The sequence below is a fragment of the Nesoenas mayeri genome (genome assembly GCF_963082525.1).
Source record: "Nesoenas mayeri genome assembly, chromosome: 1".
Taxonomy (NCBI): domain Eukaryota; kingdom Metazoa; phylum Chordata; class Aves; order Columbiformes; family Columbidae; genus Nesoenas; species Nesoenas mayeri.
The window spans coordinates 38,858,194-38,870,677 of NC_137541.1; the positions used below are offsets into that span (position 1 = coordinate 38,858,194).

Sequence of the window (12,484 nt, forward strand, 5' to 3'; positions counted from 1 at the left end):
GAGGCCGGCGCTGCCCAAAGGTCACCGAGTTGGCACCTTCCACCAGCATTATTTAAAAGCAGAAAAAAAAAAAAGAAACAAAAGCAATAAATCACCACAGGGACACAGATACATTGTTCTTTCCAGGACTGCTGGAGTACAGAGAAAACAAGCAGTATCAAGTGACACAGTTGGGGCTGGCCTGGATTACCACAAGGGGAAAGAGGACAAAGGCAGTTTATACTCCTGGAGCCCTCCGTTATTCCCAGGGCCTCAGCTACTTCCGCTCCCCTCTCGGCTGCTCAGCCCGGCAGGAAAAGCCGGGCCGGGCCCTGCCAGCAGCGGGCCGGCACCTATTGAAAGCTGACGCCAACCTGGCAGGAGAACGCGCTGACAAGCGTTTGTAACGCCTCCCGAGCCACCCGCGCCCCCAGACGCCGCCGGCACGGCCGCCGAGGCCCGGGCAGCAGCCTCGGGACCCGTCGAGACCCCGCGCCGCTCACTGCGCATGCGCCGGAGCCGCCGGGCTCGTGTCCTTTTAAAGGACACGCCGCTCCCGCTAGGCGGAGGTGCTCTGTCTTTCTACCGGAAGTGGCATCAATTGCCAGCACTGGGGTTCTTCCGGGAAGGGCTAGGTCGGCTTGTTTCTGTGCAAGAGCTTGTTTCCGGCGCTCTGGCTTGCCCTGCTCTCTATGTTCTTCTCCTGGAGGTCTTCCGCTTCCTTCCCCGCCCTGTGCCTTTCTTTCCCTTTGCGGGGTGAACTCTACGGCGCACCTGGGTGTGGCTCGGCAGGGGGCGCGCTGGCAGCGGGCCGGCGCTCTGCACCGCCGGCTTCCGGCGCTCGATGGTAGAGGCCGCCGGAGCGGCGCTCTAGACGGTTCGGTGCGCTCTCGATGGCTCGGCGGCGCCGGGCCCGGCGGGTGGGCGGCGGCGCGGCGGCGTTGCCCCGCTGAGGAGCCCCGGGGACTCTCCGCCATGGAGCCCGAGACGCTGGAGGCTCGAATCAGTGAGTGCGGCCGAGACCACCCCGCCCCGCCCCCTGGCAACACAGGGCCCGGCCGCCCCTGCTGCGGCGGGGGGGCAGGGGCATGGGGGACGCTGGGTGTGAGGGAATTGGGGTGCACAGGGCGGGGGCAGGAGTATGGGGAGCATTGGGGTGTGAGGGAACGGGAGGTGCTCAAGGGAAGGTGCAGGGGTATGGGGGGCGTTGGGGTGGGGGTGCAGATGTAAGGGAGCAGTGGAGTGTGAGGGAATTGGGGTGCTCAGGGAGGACAGGGGTGTGGGGGGATATTGGGGGGGCAGTGAAGTGTGAGAGAATTGCGATGCTCAAGGGGAGGGCAGGGGTGTGGGGGTACTGGGGTGTGAGGTAATGGGGGTGCTCAAGGGAGGTGCAGGGGTATGGGGGGTAATGGGGGTGCTCAAGAGGGTGCAGGGGTATGGGGGGACATTGAGGTGGGGCTGCAGGTGTACGGGGCTAGCGGAGCATGAGGGAATTGGGGGGCTCAATGGGGGTCGGGTATGGGGGGACATTGGGGTGTGAGGGAACAGGGGGTGCTCAATGGGAGAGCAGGGGTGTGGGTGGACATTGCAGTGGGGATGCAGGTGTATGGGGGCAGTGGGTGTGAGCAAATGGGGTGCTCGGGGGGGACAGGGGTATGAGATGATGTTGGGGTGGGGGTGCAGGTATATGGGGGCATTGGAGTGTGAGGGAATTGGGGTGCTCAAGGCAGGGGTATCGGGGGGGCATCGGGGTGTGAGGGAGCGGGGGATGTTCAGGGCGGCTGAGCGGTGCTGGGGGTCACATGTAGCGAGGTGTCAGGGCGGGCCCATCTGCATGTGGAGGGGCAGCTTTGGGAAATGGGAGTGTTGGGGCCACATGTGAGGGTTGGCTGGCTATGGGGGCAGCAGGGGTCTGCGGGTCTGACCCTCCAGGGGAGTGAGGGGTGGGGAGCGTGATGGCAGTGCCTGTACAGCAATGGTGGGTCGGTGTGTGCTGCTGGCAGGGGATGGTGGGCAAAGAGTTTGTGTACGGGTCTTGAACAAGTGGACACAAACGTGTTTTTCCTTCCACACCGTCCTCTGTCGATGCACCTGGTGGAGCCGGCGGGGAGGGAGTGGGAGCAATATTGCCCCTCGCCTCCACAGGGTGGGAGCCTGGGGAGACTTTCTCATCCTCCCCTTCTCCCACCTACAGACAAAGCGACAAACCCCCTGAACAAGGACCTGGACTGGGATGGTATCAATGCTTTCTGTGAGCAGCTCAATAAGGAGCTGGAGGGGTAAGTGCTTCTTCCTTCCCCCAAGCTGCTCTGGGTTGTGAGCCTGGGTCATGTTTGCCTACCTGGTAAGATTCAGTGGAGCTGCCATGAGAGCTGAACGGGCACGAAGCTCCTCAGAGTGAGGGTGTGGGGGTCCTGATCCACTAGCAGAAGGTTCCCACAGGGTTTAGTGCCTTATCAGTGCCTTAAACTTGCCACATGCTTTTCAACTCTAGATTCCCAGATAGAAACACAGGTACCAGGCTTTTCCTCAGTAACCAGCGAGCTTTCTTTTTCCTCTTGCTGCTTCCAGTCCTCCGCTTGCTACCCGACTTCTTGCCCACAAGATCCAGTCTCCACAGGAATGGGAAGCTATCCAGGCCCTCACGGTAAGGGCATCTGCAGGCTGGTAGAACTGGATGGAGGGCCAGGATGTGGGGTTGCTCCAGTTTGACTGGAGGAGGATAGGAAGCTTTGAACTGCCTCTGAGAAAGCCCTGGAGCAGATGAGCCCTTGCGTGGGAGAGGGTCTGAAGGTAGTTCCACAAGAGAAGAAGGGTGACTGGTAGGAAAGGTCTTGTTCCTAGGGCAGATCGTAGCCTGTTGAAGCCGATGAGAAGCTTTTTGTTCCCTTAATGTCATTGTGGATCCATGCTGTGAAACCACAGAATTTGTGGAAGGAATATCCCCATCTAAGTGCTGCTGTTGTTTCCTCCAAAGAGAAAAATCTTTTTGCTTCCCTTTGGAATGGTGACTGACCACCTGGTAGGGAAAGGTGCTGGTGGCGCTTCAACCTGCTGCTGACCCCATGCCGGGGCTCACCCGGCGCTTCTCCCCAGGTGCTGGAGTCCTGCATGAAGAGCTGTGGCAAACGCTTCCACGATGAGGTGGGCAAGTTCCGCTTCCTCAATGAACTCATCAAAGTGGTGTCACCCAAGGTGGGTCCCAGGGGATCATGCTGGAGGGCGTTAGAGCCTGGTGGCAGGAGGGAGGGTGTTGGCATGAAGTAGTGTCTGAGCAGAAAGTTCAAACACTCATGGGGATGTGGGGGAAACAGGACAGTGCTAGCAGCAGATTTAGTCCTCATTCCCTGCTGAGTTTTCCAGTGGGAAGGTGAGCTTTTACCCCCTGCTCCCAGCTGATTCTTGATGCAGGAAGCTGAGGGCTGGGTAGACATGATGCAACCAGCATTTGTGAGGCTACTGAGCTCATCTGCTTGCCTGAAGTCACCTGCCCTGTGTCTCTGTTGCGCCCTGTCTGTGCTGCATGTGCTCAGGAACCTCTCTCAGCTTGACATCGTGACCATGTCTCTCCGGGGTGTCCCAACATGGTTGAGACACTCTCAGAGGGCAAGCCCAGGCCTGGTCAGTGGTGTTCTGCCGAGTCCATCTGAAGCACCAAGTCACAACCTGCTTCTCTGCTGATGCTGCTGTTCCTGCAGCAGAACGAGCTGTGCATGCTCTCGTGTTCAGTCGAGGCAGTTAATGCCAGCAAGGATGGAGTTAAGGGAACACAAACTAAACATGAGTAAGGAAAACCTTCATCTGCCACTCACAACTTGTGATCAGTGATTATGAGTAGCCAGGAACAGTGACAGCAGCACCCTAAAGTCCTCTTGCTAGGTCCCCTAGAGAATGTCCTCAACCTTAAGCCACTGGCCTCTGGTGGCACAGGCATCGTTTTCAACACTAGTGCCCCAGCAGACCCACGGGAGAAGGGTAAAGGATGATTGTATGGCAGGGGGAGAGATGTCATGTTTGGAGATCTCACTGCTGGGTGCTGGTCATCTGGGGCTCACCTGGCTCCAAAAGGTGCTGGGCACTTTGTGCTGGAGTGTGCCCCTGAGAGAGAGGACCAGGCCCTGTCCCAAGGACCGTTATCCACAGTCCCTCCGCTCCCAACCTGGCTGTTCCCTTATTCCCCAAGAGCTGCCTTGCTGAGCAGCTTCTGTTAGCAGTACCCTTTGCTTCACAAGGTGACAGAGACCTGCCTGAGCCTTCCCACCTGTCCCTGCTTGTCGTTGAGGGGCTGCTGGTGCAGCATTTCTCCCACCTCTTGTGTTTCCTGTGGTGGAAACCAAGCACAGCATAGGACATGTTGCAAGGGCCTCGTGAGCTTTCCTTGCTTGCTTCCTCTTTCCTTCTCCTTGTGCCGTTAGGAATGGTCTCACTTCTCCTGGGGGAGGGGAGGAGAGGAACTGACCATGCTTGCAACAGCTCAGATCTGCTTCAACCCACCTCTTCTCTCTTTCTCCAGTATCTTGGCAGCCGGACATCGGAAAAAGTGAAGTCAAAGATCCTGGAGCTGATGTACAGCTGGACATTAGGGCTGCCTCACGAGGTGAAGATCTCGGAAGCCTACCAGATGCTGAAGAAACAAGGTGAGAGGCAGTGGTCTGGAAGGGGGAGGCGGACAGACAGTTTGCCCTCCCTCTTTTTTCATCCGGGCAGAATCTGAAATAGACTTTTCCTTTCCTGTGCCAAGACCCAGAACATCCATCAGTCTGATTTAGCAGCAAGGGCAGGTGAAGGAGTGGGCGCCTTGGGGCTCCCAGCTGGGCTGAGGGACCTGCTGGTAGTCTGAGTGCTTGATGGGTCAGAGGGGACATCTGCTCCCTGCAGATGGGGCACTGGAAGGGGCTGGGGTTGAAGGGCTGCAAGTGCTTTGGCAGTTGATGCTGGGCTTTTCTAAGAGAGGATATTTTGGGGGAGAGGGGGGCAGTTCTTCCATGAAAACACAATCCAGGATCGCAGGCAGTGGGAGAAGACCCAAGTGCCCTCAGTCCCAGCTGGGTTTGGTGGTCCATTAGGGAAGAAATGACTTGCGTGGTCATACCGTCCCCCAGTGAGGGAGTCCTCATGACCTTTCTGTTGGTCTCTACTGCAGGGATCGTGAAATGTGACCCAAAACTGCCCGATGATGCTCCTTTTCCACCTCCCCCGCCTCGGCCCAAGAACATCATCTTTGATGATGAAGAGAAATCCAAGGTAAGGACTCAGTGCAAGGAGAGGAACAATGGACACAACCTTCCCTGCTCCAGGATCTCCTGTCCTCCTGGGGTGGAGATCCAGAAAGAGTTAAGGGCCCTAGTCCACATATTGTCCTTCAGAAAATGCATGGGGGCCTGCTGCAAAATCATGACAAAAGAAACAGCGAGAGTTGGGGAATGTGGTCTCTTTGACCTTTGGACCCCTTAGTTGCAGGATGGTGCAAAGGGTGAAGTGCTGACTTTAGCCCAGCAGGTTCTGCGAGGTTTGCTGCTTTGAGATTTCCAGCCTTCTGAGTTATCTGGCCATGAGGTTTAAATTCCAGCCCCAGATGCTGCTGCTGTTATCTCTTCCCCACCCCCAGCGCTGCAATCTGCTCATTGCCCAACTACTTATACTCTCCTGGACCCATCCTATATTGCCTTTCCATCAGAATTGTGTTACCACTCAGACAAACCTCTGTTTTATCAGTGCTGATACGTTGAAGCAACATTTGGTCGAGAGGCGGCTGAATATGAGCCAGCAGTGTCGCCAAAAAGGCCAACAGCATCCTGGCTTGTATCAGAAGTAGTGTGGCCAGCAGGACTAGGACAGTGATTGTCCCCTTGTACTCAGTGCTGGTGAGGCAGCACCTCAAACCCTATGTTCAGTTTTGGGCCCCTCACTACAAGAAAGACATTGAGGTGCTGGAGACAGTTTAGAGAAGGGCAATGAACCTGGTGAGGGGTCTGAAGCACAAGTCTGATGCGGAGCAGCTGAGGGAACTGGGGCTGTTTAGCCTGGAGAAAAGGAGGCTGAGGGGAGACCTTATTGCTGTCTACAACTACCTGAAAGGAGGCTGTAGCATGGAGGGGGTTGGTTTCTTCTCCCAAGTAGCAAGTGGTAGGATGAGAGGAAATGGCCTCAAGTTGTGCCAGGGGAGGTTTAGATTGGATATTAGAAAGAACTTCTTCACAGAAGGGGTTGTCAGGCATTGGAACAGAGAAGTGGTTGAATCACCATCCATGGAGGAGGTGTTTAAAGGATGTGTACATGAGGTCCTTGGTTTAGTGCCAGGTTAATGATTGAACTCAATGATCTTGAGGGTCTCTTCCAACCAAAATGATTGTATGATTCTAAGCAAGTATTAGGCTTCTCTGGGTCTACTTCTGTGGCAGAGGTGCAATGCCAGTTTGCTGCAGGGGATATATTTTGCCTCCATGGGTCACATTGAGGAAGTGTGGTTTGGATGATTGGGTAGTGAGGTGGACTGTGAACTGGCTGAAGAAAAGAAGCCAGAGAGTTGTGGTCAATGAGGCAGAGTCTAGTTGAGGCACTCCACTAGATATAGGCCTCCATGGGTCAGTACTGGGGCCAGTATTATTCAATATATTCATCAATGATTTGGACAAGGGAATAGAGTGTACTATCAGCAAGTTTGCTGATGACACCAAGCTGGGAGGAGTGACTGACATGCCAGAAGGCTGTGCTGCCATCCAGTGAGACCTGGACAGGCTGGAGAGTTGAGCGGGGAAAGATTTAATGAAATATAAGAAGGGAAAGTGTAGAGTCTTACATCTGGGTAGGAACAACCCCAGGTTCCAGTATAAGTTGGGGAATGACCTGTTGGAGAGCAGTGTAGGGGAAAGGGACCTGGGGGTCCTGGTGGACAGCAGGATGACCACGAGCCAGCACTGTGCCCTTGTGGCCAGGAAGGCCAATCGCATCCTGGGGTGTGTTAGAAGGGGGGTGGTTAGTAGGTCGAGAGAGGTTCTCCTTCCCCTCTACTCTGCCCTGGTGAGACCGCATCTAGAATATTGTGTCCAGTTCTGGGCCCCTCAGTTCAAGAGGACAGGGAACTGCTGGAGAGAGTCCAGCGCAGGAGGGACTAGAGCATCTCCCTTATGAGGAAAGGCTGAGGGAGCTGGGGCTCTTTAGCTTGGAGAAGAGGAGACTGAGGGGTGACCTTATTAATGTTTACAAATATATAAAGGGTGAGTGTCACGGTGATGGAGCCAGGCTCTTCTTGGTGACAACCAGTGGTAGGACAAGGGGTAATGGGTTCAAACTGGAACACAAGAGGTTCCACTTAAAATTGAGAAGAAACTTCTTCTCAGTGAGGGTAACAGAACACTGGAACAGGCTGCCCAGGGAGGTTGTGGAGTCTCCTTCTCTGGAGACATTCAAAACCCACCTAGACGCCTTCCTGTGTAACCTCATCTAGGTGTTCCTGCTCCAGCAGGGGGATTGGACTGGATGATCTTCTGAGGTCCCTTCCAATCCCTTACATTCTGTGATTCTGTGTGCGAATGAGCATTTGTGGGTGGCCTGTGGGACTGTTTGCTGATTACAGAGTGGGAGAAAAAGTGGGAGCTCTCCCTCTTTACCAGTCGCACCTACGAAGAAGCATGTGAAGAGGTCTGAGTAGGAGTTCATTACAATCCCATCGCAATTTCTGTGTAAACCAGGCTTTCTTTCTCTTGTTACTGGTGCTGCTGTGCTCCAGGGTCTCCACAGTGTGTAACAGGCTGGCAGGAGCTGGTTTTGAATGCAGGGGATATTCAGGGAAAGGCCTATCTTACATAACCAGAACCACAACAGGAAAAGAAGGACCAGTTGTACTTCTCTCGCTGGTCTCTGATAGCCCACAAGCTCTCGTGGCTGGGCTTGCAAATGGCTGGCTTTGTCCACTGCCTCTGCCAAATATGGGTTTGGAACAGGGGTAACTACTGACTCTAGTGTTGCAAGAGTGACTCTGGCTGCCACCACTCAGCTTGGGCACAGAGGTACGTTCTCTTTTGCAGATACTGGCTCGTCTCCTGAAAAGTTCCCATCCTGAGGACCTTCGGGCTGCCAACAAGCTCATCAAGGAGATGGTTCAGGAGGTGCGGCTGGGGGAAGTGGGTCTGGGTGGCAGTGGCTGGCAACAAGGAATCAGTGGGTCTCTGTCCTCATACAGACATACGGAGCTTCTGCTCCAAATTTTGCAGCAGCAGCTGCTAAAGAGTCCCACGTGTGATTTCTGCAATTGCTCGGCTACTTGAAGCAATGGCTTTGTGCATTGTTTGTGGCCCAATCCCTTCTGCAGTACTGCATCTGTGGCAATTACATCCCTGTTTGGCAAGTGCTGGCCCAGAGGCGATCTGAAATTTTCTACTGGAGCGGGAGCTGTTTTGAGGGCAGTGTTGCTGTGCTTTAGTCCAGGGAGTTGGTGTGTTGGTTGGCCCAGCACTCCTTCTCTCCAAGTTGCACATGAAAGCAAGGACATCCTTGCCCATGTGCTTCCCCTTCAGGACCAGAAGCGCATGGAGAAGATCTCGAAGAGGGTGAATGCCATCGAGGAGGTGAACAACAATGTGAAGCTGCTGACAGAGATGGTGACAAACTACAGCAAGGGGGAGACAACAGAAAGCAATGAGGACCTAATGAAGGTGAGGAAAGACCATCCCAGCATCCTCCCTGGGCTTAGCAGAGGTAGATGACTCTTATCTTCACAAGTTCCTCCTGCTTGTTCTGCACCTCCAGCTGAGCATCCTGCTGCTCACCTCAACATCCCTTTCTCCTCTCCCCCAGGAGCTGTATCAGCGCTGCGAGCGCATGAGGCCCATGCTTTTCCGACTTGCCAGTGACACGGAAGACAATGATGAAGCTCTGGGTAAGTGTATATGATGTTTCTCTTTATGTCCTCTTCTCCCTCCATCTCTCAGGGAGCGTGTGCTCGGGCTGCCCATGGCATGGCCTCTGTCAGCAGCCAGCACTCTTTTTGGGGTGACTGCTCACTGGAGGTTAGTTAGCCTATGGCTTTGCACTAAGTGGGGACACATGACAGCAATCAGCAGAGTTACAGGCTTCCTCCACTTCACTGTAGAAATGACACTCGTCCTGCTGAGACTGCCATGGAGGTGTCCATGTGCCCTGCAGCAGTTTGCAGCAACAATTGCAAAACTGCTCTCTGCAGTGAGATACTGTCAGCTCTTGGACCTTGCTTTGAAGTAATATACAGAGCTGGGGTATCAAAGTTGATCTTCTTGTTTCTTCACTGTTCTCAAACTTCCTACCTATTCTGTTTCAGCGGAGATCCTGCAAGCCAATGACAATCTGACACAGGTCATCAATCTCTACAAGCAGCTTGTGCGGGGAGAAGAGATCAATGGGGAGACAGTGGCTGGTCCCCTTCGAGGTGAGGAGGCTCAGGGAATGGGGACAGGAAGGTCAAGCAAAGGGACTCTGTTGCTGGTTTCCTGCAATGTAAGAGAAGACTGAGAGAAGTGGGAAGGTGAAACCTGCAGGAGGACAGAGTGGGGCTGGTGAGATGAGGAAATGGCTTGTGGAGATGACAGATGCATGAAGGGAGAGCAGAGGGGGAGTCGGGGAGTTCCCTTTTCCAGGTGTGAGGGAGGATGGAGACTGGCCTCAGAACACTGGGTAAAGACCAGATAAGGTTTCTGTCTCTCAGCCTGTTCCTTCTGTACAGGCAGCACCTCAGCACTTCTGGATCTGTCAGGCCTGGATCTTCCAGCAACAGGCCCTTCCTACCCAGCCTTGCCCACCCTTTCAGGTGACTCGGCAGTCCCCGTGCCTGAGCAAGCTGGCTCTGTCTCCTTGCTGGATGATGAACTCATGTCTTTAGGTGAGAAACACAGTGCAAAAGCTCTTTATTCTCTCCTCAACTCTGGACAGTCTGCATGGATGGTTGCCCTTGTGGCAGAAACATGAATAAGGGAGAGCTCGGAGAGGTGAATAATGCAAGATGAAGAGCTGTCTTTCACTTAGTGTGAGGGAGAAGGAGAGGAAGACCCTGCTATGATTCTGAACTTCAGTCTAATGGTGTTTTCCTGACTAGTCAGAGAGAGCCTGCAGGAATGTGCCCTCTGATTTGCTCAGGGAAAACTGACCTGGCAAGTAAATCAAGAGTGATGCAATGGCCATCGCCAGATGGGATAACAAGGGTGGATCACCCCCAGTTCCTTATGTTTACTCCTTGCACTTGAACTCACAAGCTGACAACACACATCTGGGACTTCCAGAAGTTTTCACATGGAAGTCTTGTGAGGTGCCAGCCCTAGGACTCTCTAGAGACACTTTTCCCGACAAAGTGTCTATTTCCTAAGACAGGTGCTTAGAATACAACAGCATGAAGTAGACAACGTGGTCCCCCAGATGGAGGTGCAAGTGGGGCTTGTCAGCCCAGTAGTCTTCACTTCTCTGCCAACTGTGGGAGAAATTAGACTCTTAAATGAGGATCTCAGGACAGAAAAAGTACTATCACCCTCCTTGTGCTCCCCCATGCAAGGGCAGGGGCCAGAGACTAGACCACATTGATGGTTTTGCCCTGCTGCTTCTGTGTCTTGTCTGACCTGAGCTACAGATCCCTTATTTGGGCCCTGTTTAATGCTTTTGCCCACTTGGCAGCTAACCTTTGTATTTGCTTTTACCCCCAACAGGCCTGAATGACCCAGCGCCGCATCCTGCCCAGGCTGGTGACAGCAGTGGCTGGAACAGCTTCCAGGTAACATGCTGGGGGCCAGGGCAGAAGGTGGGGAGCGTGGTGGAAGCAACAAATGGAGTAGGCAGAGAAGCATCCCAGGTCTGATGGTTGGTGCTGATGTGTTGCCCTGCTCTCCTATGCGCTCTTTCTACAGTCATCAGATAGCAACGAGCTCAGTCTCACCCCTCTCATGGCAACGCCACCAGTCAAAACAGATGCTGGCACATCCTCCCCCAAACCTTCTCCTTTCACCAGTGGCCTGGATGACCTGGACCTCCTAGGCAAGACTCTGCTGCAACAGTCTTTGCCTCCAGAGTCTCAACAAGTGCGATGGTAAGCAGTGGTAGCGCAATCTCACATCATTCACCGTTGTTTCTGTTTCTGGGGTGCTGGACACAGACATTTCAGTGCCCTGTTCCACTCCTTTCTCTCGCCCTCCCTACAGGGAGAAGCAGCAGCCACCCCCCCGGCTCACCCTGAGGGATCTCCAGAACAGGAGCAGCTCTGGCACCACGGCACACAATCCCAACACTCTGCCTGGGCTCCAGAGTGTTTCCCCCAGCCCTGCGCTGCCCCTGACCTCAGAGCTGCCTGCCCCTGCTGCGCTTCCAAAAGCTGCCACCACACCAGCAGGAAGTACTGCAGTCCCACCACGGCCTGCTGCCACCGCACAGCCCCAGGAGATCTCGCTGGCCAACGTCACTGTGCCTCTGGAGTCAATCAAACCCAGTGAGCAGGGGCGAAAGAGGAGGGGCAGGCTTTGGCGGGGAACAAACCAAGTGCACATGAAAGGGAAGAATGTGAGGAAACTTCTTGCGTGTTGTATTTTGTGGAGGTTGAGTACAAGTGGTATCTCTGTCACTTGTGTGGAGGTTTGGATGATGGGGAAAGGTTGCTGCAGGGCCAGTTCCCTCCTGGCTGACCGCTGCCTTTCCCACAGGCAGCATCCTCCCTGTGACAGTGTACGATCAGCACGGCTTCCGCGTCCTCTTCCACTTCGCTAAGGATGCTCTGCCCGAGAGGCCTGATGTGCTCGTGGTGGTGATTTCCATGCTGAGCACAGCTCCGCAGCCCATCCGCAATATTGTCTTTCAGTCTGCCGTCCCCAAGGTAAGGCAGCTGTTGGGGCTGAGGTCCTCCAGCAGGGCTGAAGTGTGATTCTCCCTTTGCAGGAAATGCAGGGTGGGTGGAGAGAGCTCTGTGGGCCTGAGAGCAAGTTGTATTGCCTTCAGATTAGCAGGAACCAGCACAATGCTTTTCTCTTTGACTAGACAGCGATGTGAGCAGGGCCTTTTCCTGCCAAATCCCTCTCAAGAATGTGGTCTTCTCTCTCCCTAGGTGATGAAGGTGAAGCTACAGCCTCCCTCAGGCACAGAGCTGCCAGCATTCAACCCAATCGTCCACCCTAGTGCCATCACACAAGTCCTGCTGCTCGCAAACCCACAGAAGGTAATGGCACCATCCCTGGGACACGAGCAGACTGGTCTTGATGCCTGAGCAAAGCCTGGTTGCCCTGTCCCTAATCCCTCTGCAACTTCCTGGAGACCTGGAAGGTTTGTACCTCATGACTTTCCTTCCCCTCCTTTTGTCTTCTTATCCTTTCTCCCTTGTCTCCAGGAAAAAGTGAGGCTACGATACAAGCTGACCTTCACCATGGGAGAGCAAACCTACAACGAAATGGGGGATGTGGACCAGTTCCCCCCGCCGGAGTCCTGGGGAAACCTCTAGGGCCACACATTGCAGGCACTACACTGCAGAGTCCTTGGGAAGCCGGTCCTGCAGGGCTGGAGCAGC

General features: G+C 54.5%; 1 protein-coding gene across 1 annotated transcript; it reads left to right on the plus strand.

Moving 5' to 3' along the window:
• The first annotated feature begins 558 nt into the window (after nucleotides 1-558).
• Nucleotides 559-12,484, plus strand: GGA1 (golgi associated, gamma adaptin ear containing, ARF binding protein 1). The gene is made up of 17 exons (XM_080352921.1): nucleotides 559-985; nucleotides 2,174-2,258; nucleotides 2,551-2,626; nucleotides 3,076-3,174; nucleotides 4,493-4,616; nucleotides 5,123-5,223; nucleotides 8,007-8,087; nucleotides 8,496-8,633; nucleotides 8,776-8,857; nucleotides 9,275-9,382; nucleotides 9,677-9,832; nucleotides 10,647-10,711; nucleotides 10,845-11,023; nucleotides 11,136-11,419; nucleotides 11,631-11,800; nucleotides 12,029-12,139; nucleotides 12,308-12,484. Exons 1-17 carry the CDS (start codon nucleotides 955-957, stop codon nucleotides 12,416-12,418), a joined length of 2,001 nt encoding a protein of 666 aa, XP_080209047.1. The 5' UTR covers nucleotides 559-954; the 3' UTR covers nucleotides 12,419-12,484.

Coding starts and splice junctions, on each gene's coding strand:
- GGA1 (XM_080352921.1), top strand. CDS start 955: ATGGAGCCCGAGACGCTGGAGGCTCGAATCA. Junction 8,088..8,495: donor TCAAGGAGATGGTTCAGGAG/GTGCGGCTGGGG, acceptor CTTCCCCTTCAG/GACCAGAAGCGCATGGAGAA. Junction 9,833..10,646: donor TGATGAACTCATGTCTTTAG/GTGAGAAACACA, acceptor TACCCCCAACAG/GCCTGAATGACCCAGCGCCG.